This window comes from Labeo rohita, chromosome 2, assembly GCF_022985175.1.
Source record: "Labeo rohita strain BAU-BD-2019 chromosome 2, IGBB_LRoh.1.0, whole genome shotgun sequence".
Lineage (NCBI taxonomy): Eukaryota > Metazoa > Chordata > Actinopteri > Cypriniformes > Cyprinidae > Labeo > Labeo rohita.
The window spans coordinates 33,223,501-33,239,033 of record NC_066870.1 but is presented as its reverse complement, the minus strand read 5'-3'; the positions used below and the strand labels follow the sequence as shown (position 1 = coordinate 33,239,033).

Sequence of the window (15,533 nt, the reverse complement as noted above, 5' to 3'; positions counted from 1 at the left end):
AAACAGCAGCAAACTTAAATACAAGACAAATAAGGGCAGTAATGGTGAACACCTGTGATTATTAAATTAATTACCATGACAACTAAAGAGTGGTGGGAAAAGCAAACAAAGGAAGACAGGGAACTTCAGAGAACAAAATAAAAGTCCATTGTAATTAAATTAACTAAACTGAACAGTGACAATCCCATTTTTCTTGTCTTGTGCAACAAGCTGTGTAAGATTTGTGTTTTATATTTTTTATGTTACAGTTCAAAAAAAAAAAAAAAGACATTAATAATGGTCTCCCATTCAAATTCAGTGGATTAAGGACTAGGACTCAGTGGACTGTAATTATTTATCATTAAAGCTAGTTGTTTTTCTGAGGGATAAGATAATAATATTCATAATAGCAAACTGTACTTTAATTATTATTGCTGTATTATTATTATTATTTTTAAATTTATTCTTAATTGTGTTTTAAGTGGGTTACTTAACAACATAGTCATTCATGTAATATCTATATTCATAAATATCAAGGTTGCTTTTTGGGGTTTAAAGGTGAAGTGCAGGAAAATATGTGAAGAGGGTTTCGCCCCGCCTCTTTCGTAGCCAGGTGCAATGCTTCAGCCAATCAGAGCTCGGATAGAGGAATCGAAAACAAAGCCAAGCTTCTGCGCATGCGCAGCTTTTCTCTCCCCACAGTTTGGGAAGGGCAGCGATGACTCCGGCCTTGACCAGCTGGGAAGTGAATAGGAATTTTGTGCATTTCAACATTCCGTCCGTATTTCTTACTTCAAGATGGTAAGTTACACAGAAAATTCTTTTGACTCGCCTAAACGCATTCAGATCACATATGTGTTGAGCGACAGGTAATTTCCTCCACAGGTTGTGCTTGTGCACCTGTCAGGACGTATATAGCGAGTGCACCTGAGGGCTTTAAAACTTCCGTCCTTCGTGAGCTGTTTGTTTAACACGGACTAAAGAAAACAGTGTCGTTTAGAGCTGATGTAATTCACCTAAAGTTGTTTTATTCAAAGTCTGAGCAAATGAATCGGGTGTCATTTAAATGCTGAGGGAGTTAAAGGTATAGTTGTAGTGAAGTTATCTCATCTCATCTGTCTGGATAAACCGGTTGGTTCGCTTCTCTTGATATCGAGCTGTCAGTTTTTAACACTGTTAGTTCATTAGGAACCTTTTGTGTGGCGACAACTTGTATGCAAAGTCCTGGTTTAGCTTACTTGATTTGGCGGCCAGGTAATCTTGTTTATCTGCTGTTCAAACAGGAGTTGACCACTGTGACGTTTAACTGCTGTTGAGTGAGTTTACAAAAGAACTATCTTCCCTTCTGGTTAATGTGTGCAAGAATGAGTAAAGAGTACTTTACAAACCCATCACAGTATTACAAATTAAATAGTAACGTTTAATATTAAGTTATAATAATATTTTATTTGTGTGACCCTAGAGCACAAAACCAGTCATAAGGGTCCATTTTTTGAAACTGAGATTTATACATCAGCTGAAAGCTAATTAAAAAAGCTTTTCATTAATATATGGATAGGATAATATTTGGCTGAGATAATCAAAGTAATCAAAGGGTGCAAAAAAAAAAAAATATTGAGAAAATCACCTTTAAAGTTGTCTAAATGAAGTTCTTAGCAATGCATATTACTAATCAAAAATTAGGTTTTGATATATTTACGGTAGGAAGTTTACAAAATATTGATCTTTACTTAATATTCTAATGATTTTTTTGGCATAAAAGAAAAATTGAAAAGTTTGACCCATACAATGCATTGTTGGCTATCGCTATGAATGTACATTTAACAAATTAATTCATATTATTTAACACTTTATGTGTTTTTTACATATTAATACATTAAAAAATAATACTTTAATACTCAAATGAAAAATATGTTGTAAAAATATCTTATATTATTAAGTGTACTATTAAAATATCAGTCAGTAATCTAATAATAACAACAATAATGTCCTTACATATGCATTTATGATATAAAAAAACTTTCACACAATTTTTAACACAATAATACTGTATATTTTATGAATACAGTATAATTATTGTTATTATATTATTTATAAAAAATACTGAATATAGTTTTACAGGTTAAAATTCATAAAAACGTTTTTGTTTAGCTTTTAGGTTAAGTGTAAGTGTAAGTGTTTGCAAAATTTCTCCAGAGTACTAATACAATACATGCAGGTCCTCTGACAATGCTTGATCTGATATTGTCTGTATGCATCTGAGTAATTACAAGTGATGAAGAAGTGTCTCTTTTAATTTCAAAGAGATAACACTGCAGAATCTCATTTACACCACGGCGAGTGTGTTTGTAAGCATGTTCTCCTGTGTGCTGTAGCCGCTCACAGCTGTGTCGACTTCAACAATAGAAGGAAAATGAAATCAGAGCATCACAGAACTGAAATATAAGCAGGAACAGGCTCAAGAGGAAACGTGGAGCTTCATTTAAACCCTCCCCTGGTGAAACTATGTGTGGGAGAGCAAGGGAGAGGGGTGTGTGTATGTGTGTAAGGAGAGAAAGTGTGGAATGTAGAGAGAAAGATGTATGTAACTTAATAGCTGCAGAACACGGTTTTCTTTCTCTTTTCTTTTCCTGTTGTCGTATGATGGGTGTGCCACGCTGAAGAAATGCTTCAGAGAATCTTTTTCCTCTGGAATCACAATAGTAGAGCCGATGCAGTGCATTCTTCTGTTTCCTTGTTTTTTCCTTGTGTTTTCATCTTTCGTCCCTCATCAGGATTTACTGAGGAAGCAAATAAAATCATTGCCAGCATGTTTTGGTCATAACAATGAAGCAGCTGACGGTTCCATTTGCCCACCTGGTGTTCCTGCATCTGTGTGCATATGTGTTCGTGAGCAAAATGAGTTCTCTCATTAAGCATAACAATTAGCAAAGCTTATGAGTGGTTGAGGGGGTTATCATGTTTTTATACTTGATCCAAAAATGAAAATATGCTGAAAAATGTTCTCACCTTCACGCCATCCACAATATTGATGAGTTTGTCTCTTCATAGGATCAGATTTGGAGAAATTTAGCATTGCATTGCTCACCAGTGCATCCTCTGCAGTGAATCGGTGCCGCCAGAATAAGAGTCCAAACAGCTGATAAAAGCATCACAATAATCCACAAATAATCCACACCGCTCCAGTCCATTAACTAATGTCTTGTAAAGCAAAAAGCTGTTTGTAATAAACAAATTTATTAAATTGAACTTCAAACACAAGTAAAATACAAGTACTCTATCCATAATATTGCTTTCTTTGGTGAAAAGTCATTTCATATGATTTAGGAAAGAAAAACATGCATGTGAAAACAGTTTGAAACAAATATGTTGTTGGATTTTGATGTGAGACAACAGGTGCTGGACTTTTTCACTGAAGGAAGCACTATTATGGATTATAGACTATTATTTTGGCCTAAAGTGACAATGTTAGGGTAATCTAGGTTTCTTACAAGCAGCTTTTCACTTCACAAGATATTTTTTGATGGATTTAGTGTTGTGTCGATTACTTGTGGATTATTGTGATGTTTTTATCAGATGTTTGGACTCTCATTCTGACGGCACCCATTCCCTGCAGAGTGCGAATGTGATGCTAAATTCTCCAAATCTCTTATGATGAAGAGACAACCTCATCTACATCTTGATAGCCTGAGAGTGGGTAAATTAAAATTTATGGGTGTATTGTTCCTTTAACCTCAGGTGTCTCTGGGCGAACTGTACCTGTAATTAAAGTGAAATAGAATTTTTGCATATTGCATGTAATGCAGTTATACTGTGTACTAGCTGCTTTTCTGTAAAACAATAAGCAAAATGCAGTGCAACAATCAATAAGCATTTTGAACAGTATGCTTGTTTAATTCTACAGTTCACGTTCATTCTAACTAGTAGAAATAATTCTAACTTTCGACAACAAACACTACCACTTAAACGTTTTGGACAGGAAGACCAAGCCTGCATTTGTTTGATCCAAAGTACAGCAAAAACAGTACAATTTTGAAATATTTTTACTATTTAAAATAACTCTATAAATTTATAATAAATTATACATTTATAATAATCTATAATAAATTTTCTATTTGAATATATTTTAAAATGTAATTTATTCCTGAGATTTCAAAGCAGAATTTTTAATATCATTACTTCAGTCACATGATCCTTCAGAAATCATTCTAATATTCTGATTTGCTGCTTAAAAAATGTATAATAATAATTATTATTATTATAATGAAAGCCGCTAAGTGTAATTTTTTTCAGGTTTCTTTGATGAATAGAAAGTTCAGAAGAACAGCATTTATCTGAAATAGTAATGTTTTGTAACATTATAAATGTCTTTATCATCACTTTTGATTAATTTAAAGCATTAATTTAAAGCAGTATTAATTTCTATCATTTCTTTCCCAAAGAAAAAAAAATTCTACTTACTCCAAGCTTTTGAATGGTATGATGTCTAATGTAAACAAAAGATTTTTATTTTAGATAAATGCTGATCTTTGGATTTTTCTATTCATCAGAAAATCCTGAATAAATCTATTCAGCTGTTTTAAATATTGATAATAATAAAAAATGTTTCTTGAACAGCAAATCAGCATATTAGAATGATTTCTGAAGGATCATGTGATACTGAAGACTGGAATAATGATGCTGAAAATGTATCTTTGATCACAGGAATAAATTACATTTTAAAATATATTCAAATAGAAAGCAGTTATTTTAATTAGTACAAATATTTCACAACATCACTGCTTTTGCTGTATTTTGGATCAAATAAATGCAGGCTTGGTGAGCAGAAGAGATAAAAAACATTAAAACTTTTACTGTTCAAAAACTGGTAGTGTAATAAATGATTTGGCTATATTTTTAAGTTTTTTTCTGTTTATTAGAATTAACTGCATTGTGGGGTACTATATTCTGCACAGTGATTTATATTGCACATTTTTATATTTCTTTACAACTGTCATTTGAAAAATGTCTCTGTATTGAATACTGTTTTACTGTTGTATTTTAATCTTGTTTCAAAGGTGTGACTCAGGTTTCTGTGTAATAGTTTCTGTTAATAGTCGTCGGTGTGGCCTGTGACCTGATAAGTCCTTGAAAAAAAGCGGCTTATTGGAAGTTTATGTGACTCACAAAATGAGCGTCAAATATTCTCTGCCCATCCGTGACGTACGTCTATGAGAACACAAAGCTTTTTCAAGCATTGCCAGATTTCTGTGCAAATGAGAGGGGGGGGAGGAAAAATTAGGATGAGTTCTGAGAAATTTTGTTCTCAGTTTTGTTGCATTGAGCTGATTAGTTCTCGTGTGGAAAGGATTCATGCAGAGGTCCATCCTGCCTTTGACAGCGGATCTTTGTCTCACGGATATTGAATCTCATATTGATTGGGTTTGTGTGACAGTGAAAAGGTTAGCTTGTCTGTAGTGCAGTTTGTGTCTTTCTTTGTGTTTCCTGTTTCCTAAAATTGTATCTGTGGGCTTTTTCCAACTGTTGTTACAGACACAGTAAGACAAGAGACAGGAAATTGTGTAGGAAACAGAGGACATGGGATCAGAACACAATGCAGGCTAGATTTGAACCTGCGTTTCTCGCAAGAGCACCACAGCTCAACATATCTAAAGCTCTAGATTTGGTTATGATTTAATTGAATATTATTATTTCACTTTTGAGAAATAAATATTTGGAAATAACAAATGCATTTCATCCACAAGTGTTCCTCAGCTCGACTCAGTGTTGTAACATTGCCAAAAAGGTTTTGCATTGATGCTGTGTCTGATTCACTGATTGAACATTTAAAAGTTTAGTAAGCTCTGTTGTCAAAGACTTTAAACCAAACCACAAAGAATCTGATGCAGTCGCTCCATCTTGTTTATTTGTAAACCTGAGATGTGACTACGCTGTTGAAAGGGAGTGTTGTTAAATTGGACAGATGCTGAAATTAAAGACCTTCTCTTAGTTGAAGACTGATGAAATTAGTTGACAGATTGCTGGAAAAAATATAGATTCTTTTAATGTACTGCCATATTTACAGCACAGCTGTTTAAATGCAATTTCCATCTTGGTGCATGTGTGATCTGGTAAATTTAAAGTAAAAATTAATTCAGTTTTATGTTTGAAGATGGTTGATGGGAGGTAAAATGCTAAGAAAATGGGTACACTTTGTAATATTCGCTATATGAAATTACAGAGTAGGCACAAAATAAATCCACCCACTTGAATAATTTTGGCCTTGACTCTAGTGTGAAACCCTTTAGTCCACCTGCAGTGTTGCAGAATTTCTGTCTACCATCTGCCTCCAAGCAGCATCTGCAGAAAAACCTTGCATTAGGAGTATTTATACATAGATTCATGATGTTTTCCTTTTGAATGCATTGCAGCAGTTATATGTTTCTATGAAGCATTGTTTTTTTATTTAATACACATAGAAAACAAATTTTAAAATGAAAAGCAAAAGATTATTCACTCTTAAAGGGATAGTTCACCCAAAAATTAAAATTCTGTCATTAATTACTCTCCTTCATGTCATTCCAAACCCGTAAGGCTTTCTGAGCCTGCATTGACAACAAAGCAACTACAAAAAGTATTCTCGCAGCTTCGTAAAATTAAGGTTGTACCACTGATGTCACATGGACTATTTTAACAATGTCCTTACTACCTTTCTAGGTCTTGAACTTGATTTTTTGCAGCCTATTTGCAGCTCTCGGATTTCATCAGAAATATCTTAATTTGTGTTGTGAACAAAGGACTGGTTTGGAACGACATGAGAGTGGATAATTATTAACAGAATTTTCATTTTTGTGTGAACTATCCCTTTAAATTGGCAGTGGCAGTTATTCAGACTGACTTTGTGTTTTCACTGTCAGCACATTTCTCATGGGTGTGCTCAAAGGCACAGTCTTGGTAACTCATTACCTTTGGGGTCTGAACCTACAACCTTTGGATAGCCAACCTGGATCATTAACCACTAGTACAAACCCACTCCAAAAGATGAAAGAATAAAACCGTCATTAACCGTCCAATTAAAATACATGTTCTCTTTTCAGATGCATTTTCTGCTGCTCTTCAGTCGTCAGGGGAAGTTACGGCTGCAGAAATGGTTCCTGCCCCTCCCGGAAAGAGAGAGGAAGAAGATTGTGAAGGACATGACCACTATGGTTCTGGCACGGAAACCACGTACGTGCAACTTCCTGCACTGGAAGGACCTGAAAATTGTCTATAAGAGGTGAGCGTTCAACCCAGGCCAAAGGAGAATGTCCTGCTCCTTACATATGTATTGTAAAAGCGCATGCTGGTTGTTGGATTCAGCATTAATTAAAAGCCCAGCTGCCAGGCTCTCGTGTTTGTTCATTAGTCATCACAAGGTGTGAGCAGAAACTCTAAAACCGTACAAAGCGGACACCTAGTCAGCAGTCAGATCTTATGTGGCCTAATTAAAATACCACTTGCGTTCTGCGTCCGTTGTTGCCCCGTCCTGTGCTGTTTCTTTTAAACCAGTTCAGTCCAGTTCTCCTGCCATTACTGATGTCATTAGCTTACGACATGCAACTATCTGAGTCCTCCTTGTTTTCCGGCGAAACCTAGTGGCAGCTTCCTACACAATGGCCCCCTATTACCATCAACGGTGCCTGAAAATTGACCCCACACATTTACACTGGGAAATATCAGTGCTTTAATTTAATTCCAGTAAAGAAGCTTGGAAACAGTTTAATGTCACTTCTGAACATGTAGTCTTCAAGTCAATAGAAAATTTAATTTACAATCCATTTTACTAATATGATATTTCAAGTAAAACAGGACAGGGCTTGATTTATATACATATTTAGTATTTTAATTGATTTGATCATAAAAAGTGAGTGTTACATTCCTGAATAGAAACTATACTGTATGACCCTGGACCACAAAACCAGTCATAAAATTGAGATTTATACATCATCTGAAAGCTGAATAAATAAGCTTTGTTAGGATAGGACAATATTTGGCCAAAATACAACTATTTGAAAATCTGGAATCTGAGGGTGCAAAAAAATCTAAATATTGTCCAAATGAAGTTCTTAGCAATGCATATTACTAATCAAAAATTAAGTTTTGATATATTTACGGTAGGAAATTTACAAAATATCTTCATGGAACATGAGCTTTACTTAATATCCTAATGATTTTTTTGCATAAAAGAAAAATCAATGTATTGTCGTATATATAATATATACAACATATGATCAAGAATATTTTTAATCCATAAAGAACCATAAAGTCAACCCTATATAGTAGAAAATGTCATAAAAGGGTATTTTCTGAATATAATATAAATAAACCTTTGTTTTTGAGGTTGTGAATGGAAATGTTTAATTGTGCTTCTAAACTTTAATGCGTCAGAGCAAAGGCTATATTCTTGGTCACAGTTCAGATTTTTATGCTGCATCAGATCCTTCTGTCAGGCTCTGAAACCATGGTGTTTCTGAGAGTGAGTTTTCACACTTGTGTTCCTGAGAGCCTGTTACTTACACTCTTCTGGTTCAGATCTGTATTTCACACCTCTCTTAACCTGTCTCTCTGTTCTTTCCTGTTGTTTTCCCAGTGTGACCTTTATAAATACAGAGATTCGCCATGCCAGCAGTTGCCTTACAGAGACTGCAGGTGGCAATTGTGAGGATTGTGTGTTCTATTTTGAAACTCATTTTTTGTATGAATAAAAATAAATGTTATGTTTTTCCACTTGTTTGTAGGTACGCCAGTCTATATTTCTGCTGTGGTTTGGAGAGCCAGGATAATGAGCTTCTGGCTTTAGAGATTCTGCACCGTTATGTGGAGCTGCTTGACAAATACTTTGGCAATGTAAATACATTCAGTTTCTTAATTTCTCACTTCTGGAGCAAATATGTGACCTTGGACCACAAAACCAGTCATAAGGGTCCGTTTTTTTTTTTAAATTGAGATTTACACATCATCTGAAAGCTGAACAAGCTTTCCATTGATGTATGGTTTGTTAGGATAGGACAATATTTTGGGCCGAGATACAACTATTTGAAAATCTGAAATCTGAGGATGTAAAAAAATTAAAATATTTAGAAAATGCCTTTAAAGTTGTCCAAATTAAGTTCTTAGCTATGCATATTACTAATCAAAAATTAAGTTTTGATATATTTATGGTAGGAAATTTACAAAATATTTTCATGGAACATCATCTTTACTTAATATCCTAATGATTTTTGGCATAATAGAAAAATCGATCATTTTGACCCATACAATGTATTTTTGGCTATTGCTACAAATATACCTGTGCTACTTAAGACAGACTGGTTTTGTTGTCCAGGATCACATATTTGATATATTTGATAAATATATCATACAATATTGGGTACCACTTTATATTAGGTGGCCTTAACTACTGTGTGCTTACATTGTAATGTACAAGTAATAATTTGATACAGTGCACTTATTGTGTATATACATGTTTTTACATTTTACTTATATTTTAAAAATACCTGCATGTAATTACATCTGTAATTGATTTCTGTAATTACAGTTATAATTACACTGTTGTCACATCCCTTACACCTTAACCCACCCTTAAACCTACCCATACCACCTAACCTTACCCATATCCCACCTCAATAGCAGCAAAAGTGTTTTGCAATACGTTATGAATACAAGTACATTGTACTTATTTTTTGATGTAAGTATAGTAGTAGTTAATATTGTTTATATTTCCTGTTTACATAAGTATCTTTTATTAAATGCATCATTTTTTTTTTTTTTTTTGCTATACATTTTTATTTATTTATTTATTTGTTGCATAGACTGAACACAGGTTATTCTTTACTATCTTTTTTTTTTTTTTTTTAAACCAATTTCTGTCTGTGTAATATCTTACAGGTATGTGAGCTGGACATCATCTTTAACTTTGAGAAGGCTTATTTTATCCTGGATGAGTTTCTGATGGGCGGAGAGATTCAGGAAACATCCAAACTGTCTATTGCAAAGTCTGTAGAGGCCTCAGATATGCTGCAAGAGGTGAGACACTAACTTTAAATTGCATTTTTTTTGTTTGAAAAATGAAACTGAAAAATAATCTTTTTTTTTTTAACAGTATTGAAATAGGATTTTAAAAAAGAAAAAAAAGTTTTTTTTTCCTCTTCCATTCCAAATGCTGTTGTTTTGACATTTTTAAAACACAGTGTTATTAATAGTAATTAATAATAATGGGGCACATAGCAACACAATCTCAGTCAGTGTTTCTGAGCCAGACATTTTAGATTAAAAGAACCTGCAGCTGTTTTAATGGTGCTACCCAGTTATAGAGCTCTACTTTGGCCGTCACCTTCATAAAACATTATTGATTCGACAGAGAGAGAGAAATAAACGGATGGCCAGTATGAGAGTGTGGTTTTACAGAACAGCTCTCAGTACCACTAAATGCCAGCTTTCCCAGCACGCCTCAAAAAAATAAGACCACATTAAAAGAATAGTTCACCCAAAAATGAAAATGATGTCATTTACTCACCTTCAAAGCAGCTCTCATAGGAATATAGCATAAGGGGTATAACTGATGGGTTGAATAAATAATGATAGAAATTTCATTTTTGAGTCAACTGTTTTCTTAAAACCCATATAGCATCTAATCATTTGTTGTCCATACATTATTTTAATAAGCAGGGTCCATACATATGAAGGATAGTTCTCCTCTGCACAGCAAGGGAGGCTGAAAATGTCACTTAAAATGATTTCAAAGGGTAATCAGTTATGTTTTCTTCTCTTTAGACGATGGAAGAATACATGAGCAAACCAGCCTTCTGACAGCAGCTGACAAGATTCAATATGACAAAAGGGAACGAAACCTGCCTCCGCAGTGGAGGTTGTGTCCTTCACGCAGGACACAATTTTTCATTGCAAGAAGTTACAGACTTTATTAATGAGGGCTGCAGATTTTTTTCTTATTTATTGTTTTTGTCCTTGTATGAACTTTATCAATTCCACTCAAATTTTAATATAACTGAATCAGGTTCATGTCGTGTTTTTGAATAGATTATGTCTTGTCAATTTAGAAAAATAAATGAGATGGCTCCCATATGCAACCATAGATTTAACTGGTAATTTTGATTTTTATACCAAAACCATTTTATATAGTAATCATATATTTGCAAGAACCTTAAACCTTGGCTTATTTGAAGTGCCTTCTCATGTTTTAAAACATGTCACATGTCTCAGGAGACATTTAGCTCAAGAAAGGAAAAAAAACACTTTTGAATGAATGCTAATGCTGCTTTGAGCACACTTTGTTGATATTGTCATATTAAAGTTGTCTTTTTGATATGATTTACTCTGTGAAGTGTTTGCAGTTTTCTCTAATGAATTTGTATTTTTGTGCAAAGTAATGGATTTGTTTTTTATTAATATCTCTTATTATGAGACTATCCTTGCCACTGTTTCAGGTCCTGTATCATCAAGTGGACATCCTTGGCTTTTTCTAGGTCATCAAATGTAAATATGAATATTTGCTTGATATTTTTCTCTTCTTTTTCAAGATCCAGCCCTGCACAGACTAAATGTCATGCATTATGTTTCTTGTTTTAAGTCATAATATGATTGTTTTTATGTAGAATCATGCATAACTCAGTGTAATAAGGCAGCACAATACAGCGAGAGGAAAAATAATACGTTAATGCTTTATTCATGTTTCTCTTCTCACACTTTAGAACACGTACAAAATGATTTATAAATGAGAATCACATCCATCTTTATTGGTTTGATAATGAAATAGCTTGTAAAGATTGCAGCAAGCGGAGTCCTACGACTACGGGAACATTCTCTTGATACCAACAAAAGGAACAAGAAAACATTTCGAGGACCACCAATTCATAAACGACAGATAAAATACACTTGAACTCCCGCACATTGATATACCATAGATATTTACATCATATAGAATTCCATGAAAACTAAAGCACTTTAAACTGTTTACTTTTTTAAAATAACTTTTGAGGAGATATAGGCATGTCCCACAAGTTAGCAATATTTTTTTTTCTCCCCCGTGCATACTCCGACAAGTCCCTTCTGTGGCAGGATTGGCTAGTAGGAGCTTCTTACAACCGGTTTACAATTTGGGCAGTTCAGAAGTCGTTCGTGTAGCCGTAGCAAACATATCAAAGAGTTAAAAGGACAAGGGGTGGGACTTGTCAGAATAAGAGCAGGGGGAAAAAATACACGCTCAGGCTCTTTACATTCCTGCAACCATTTTCCCATGATACTCTTTACCCTCTTCTGTTCCAGGCACAGGTGGGGTTTGATCTACGGTTTCCTGTGCTGAATCTTGAGCGGGCGGCTTTTGGGGCGCCTCGGGCTCCTCTTTCCCTTGGGTGTCTCTCTTGGTGGTCGTGCTCTTTCCATTGTCAACCTGATCAAAGAAATCCTTCATGGCCTCCTCATACAACTCATAAGGCAACTGTCCGTTCGTGGTGGAATCGATGGCTCTCTTGCGATCGCTCGCGCTGGTGTCGGGGTACTCAGTCAGGAGCTTGGCTGCGAGGAAGGTCGACTCTTCATCCTCATCTACTGCGTCGTCATCATAATCATCTTTTCTTTTGCTTGGAGCTTTGTTTAACTCAGACAAGAACAAGCTTCCTCGTCTTCCGTTTGGGTTGAAGTACTTCGCCATGGCTGTTTTATAGGGCCTTTGCTTTAGCAAAGAAAATTTTGCGTTCTTGTTGGCCAGATTCCCTAACCCGAGGACTTTCAGGATATCCTCAGTTTTGACATCAGGAGGGATATCGCTCACTGTGACCTCTGGCTGTCGTCCATTGTAATACTTAATGACCCGGCTCTTGTACCGAGGTTGGCTAGGCTTCCTAACCAGCTGGGTCTCAGGAAGGCGTTGTTGTTGTTTTCTGGTCTCCTCCATGAAGAGCATTCCAACCAGGTCCTCTGGAGGCACCTGGAGCTTCACAGAAATGGCCGACAGCAGTTGTTTGATTGCCCTGGGGTCCATTAGAGAGGGTTGAGACAGTAGCCTCCTCCTTCCTTCCATTAGGTCTCGTTTTTGTGCCTGGTTTGTCATCTCCAAGACCTTCAACAGGTAGTAGTCCACAAGTTTTGTATCATCGTCTGGGTTCTCGTCGTCCTCTTCAGTAGCTCGTCTTTCAATGGCTTCGCCCTGCTCACCGTTATCTCCCAGCCCTCGTTCGTATTCTTCACGGCTTCCTTTGACGACTTCCTCCGTTTCGAGTTGCTCCTCCAGCGGCACCCATTCTTCCCCTCCGGTCACGTCCTCGTACGCCAGGTTCCTAACCTTGTAGAGGTCATCGTCGTCTTCAGCATCTTCATCCTCTTCTCGCTTCTGGTTCTGTGCGGCAGACAGTTTACCAAGCTCTTCGAATATAGAGCGCATGTTGGCGAGACTCTGAGGGGTGTACTGCTCATCCAAATCCTCAGTCGCCCGCTTGTTGTCTCTGCCGTTCTCCTCGTCTTCGAACATCAGCGGGTACTTCTTGTGCGGCTTCACGAAGCCCCCGTAGTCTCCGACGGGGCTCTCTGCGTCTGCCATCGGGCGTCTGCTCTTGTGAGGACGCCGCTCGTTTCCAGGCGCAGCCTGGCTTTCTGGAGCCTCTCCAGCTTGTTCGAGCATTCGCAGTAGAGATCGAACCCACTGTGGCACCTTGTTATCAGGCCAACGGGTGGCATCCTCACGCGTGGGTGCGTTCTCATCCTGTAGGGAGGCGAGTTGCACTAGAAAGCGGAATTTGTCCACCTCGTCGTAGTCCCCTGTTGGACTCTCTGGTCCGTCGGCTCTCTGCTTCAAGCTTTCGATGTACTCCAGAGCTTTGATCATATCGGAGCTGGGAGCAAGGAAGCCACCCTGGTCTCCGCCTCGCAGGCGATGGTGGCGCACGGAAGCGCCCTGCACGGTTAGTGTTTGGAGGAGGGTAACAAGCAGGACCGCCACCCCTCCGGCGTACAGTTTCGGTAGTGACAGCATCATACCGCCTAGAGATAAAGAACAAAAATAGTTAACCCATGCAGTCTTTTTTTATTTATGGTATTTAAAAACAAAGTAGCTAAAATTCAGTGTAAGTTTAAACTACCTATGCAATTAGTTTTGAGAGCTTTGCGACCCAAATTTGTTCCCCAGACCGAGCAGAAGAGACGCTCCGAGCGCCAGAGCAGCAATGAGATCAGTCAGAACACAACATGTTTTTAAACGACAACAGCACCGGATGAGTCACCGCCTGTTGTCAAGGTAACCTTTCACTTGTGGCTACGGATCTCTAAGAACAGATCTATTGATATTTTCACCTATGCTTATAAGAATAAATCTCGATTTAAAAATCAGGAATCTTGAAATCGAGTAGATAAACAAGAGATGAGATATGCTGCGGAGGAGGTATAGTATCTAATCAAGCAAAGCCAGAAAGAAAACGAACAAAAGCTCTACTCCTCTCCAACCCTCACAAAGCAAACTAGCGCATACCTTAGCTTTTTTCACAGCGTGAATACAACAAAACGAAAATGAGCCGTCGTACCTTTTGTGTAGAGCTCAGAGAATGTGAATGAGCGTGAACAGCATGTCCTCCGTGTTGCCTCAATGCGCTTCGTTTGTGTTTCAGCACCGGACAGCTCCCCGCGCTATATGAGGCGGCACCTGATCAATGCGTCACCGATGCTCACGCAATACCGAGGCTGTGCATGCATCCGTACCGATGGTAACCATTCACAACGTTTACCTCTGAGAAACTGAGCCTCTTACATTAAGCTATGGTCTGTTATAGGTGTATTTTAATCATACAGAAGAGGATAGAGCGTTTTGTGAACGACAGAAAGGTATACCTACTGTACGTGTTCAGGATTTTACCATAGTTTCTGCCTGAATACTGAAACGTTTTTGTAATACAGCTAATGTAATGTCTAATGTAAAATGCAATAAAACCCCTGAATGTTACATATTAGTACATATTAGTAAAAGGTACTGGGCCAGTTACATTTTTTTTTAGAGTGAAAACTATGGTGAATTAAATTGCAAAACATTTCTGTTACAGATAAAATCTTATTTTATTTGTATTAAGTAAGAATCAGGATATCATAGGTGTGCAAAATATGTAAAACTGGTTTGTTCGTTGTGTTTCTATACACAGAGGCGTCACAGGCGAGTTAAATCGTCAGGCGATGAGTCACACACACGCACAAACGCTCTGTGGGACTCACTGGGGAGAGGAAGGCCTCTGATAAATATACATCTGCCGGTTGTGGATCTCTTCCACTGTCCCTAGACGCCTGCAGTCCCAAGCATTTATTAGATCCTGCGGTGGGGCCTGTCAGCAGCTGAATTAGGTGCCCTAGTGACATTAGTGCCAAGATGACACTCATCTGTACTTGATCACTTTTCCTGGAACACAGACAAAAAGTCTCTGCGGAGGAAGCTTTGTCCTTTTGAGGTTTTTTTTTTTTTTTTTTTTTTTTTTCTCAGGCACATCGTGTGAAGTATTTTTAGCTGTAGTTTCCAAAAACGACAAGGAAAGAAAAAAAATTCTATT

The 15,533-nt window shown here is 36.9% G+C and overlaps 2 protein-coding genes across 3 annotated transcripts; one reads left to right on the top strand and one right to left on the bottom strand.

Annotated features, from left to right (window-relative positions):
- Positions 1-640: 640 nt before the first annotated feature.
- Positions 641-11,613, top strand: ap1s3b (adaptor related protein complex 1 subunit sigma 3b). Its single transcript, XM_051138863.1, has 5 exons — positions 641-780; positions 7,056-7,234; positions 8,736-8,844; positions 9,886-10,023; positions 10,771-11,613. The coding sequence occupies exons 1-5, from the start codon at positions 778-780 to the stop codon at positions 10,804-10,806; spliced, it is 465 nt and encodes a 154-aa protein (XP_050994820.1). The 5' UTR covers positions 641-777; the 3' UTR covers positions 10,807-11,613.
- A 42-nt stretch (positions 11,614-11,655) lies between these two features.
- scg2b (secretogranin II b) lies at positions 11,656-14,673 on the bottom strand. 2 transcript variants are annotated; one of them, XM_051138844.1, is made up of 2 exons: positions 14,526-14,673; positions 11,656-13,989 (listed from the first exon to the last, which is right to left on the bottom strand). In XM_051138844.1, exon 2 carries the CDS (start codon positions 13,982-13,984, stop codon positions 12,227-12,229), a length of 1,758 nt encoding a protein of 585 aa, XP_050994801.1. In that variant the 5' UTR covers positions 13,985-13,989; positions 14,526-14,673; the 3' UTR covers positions 11,656-12,226. The 2 variants fall into 2 exon arrangements, with proteins under 2 accessions (XP_050994801.1, XP_050994809.1); XM_051138852.1 differs by lacking the exon at positions 14,526-14,673 and adding an exon at positions 14,088-14,203.
- Positions 14,674-15,533: the final 860 nt, after the last annotated feature.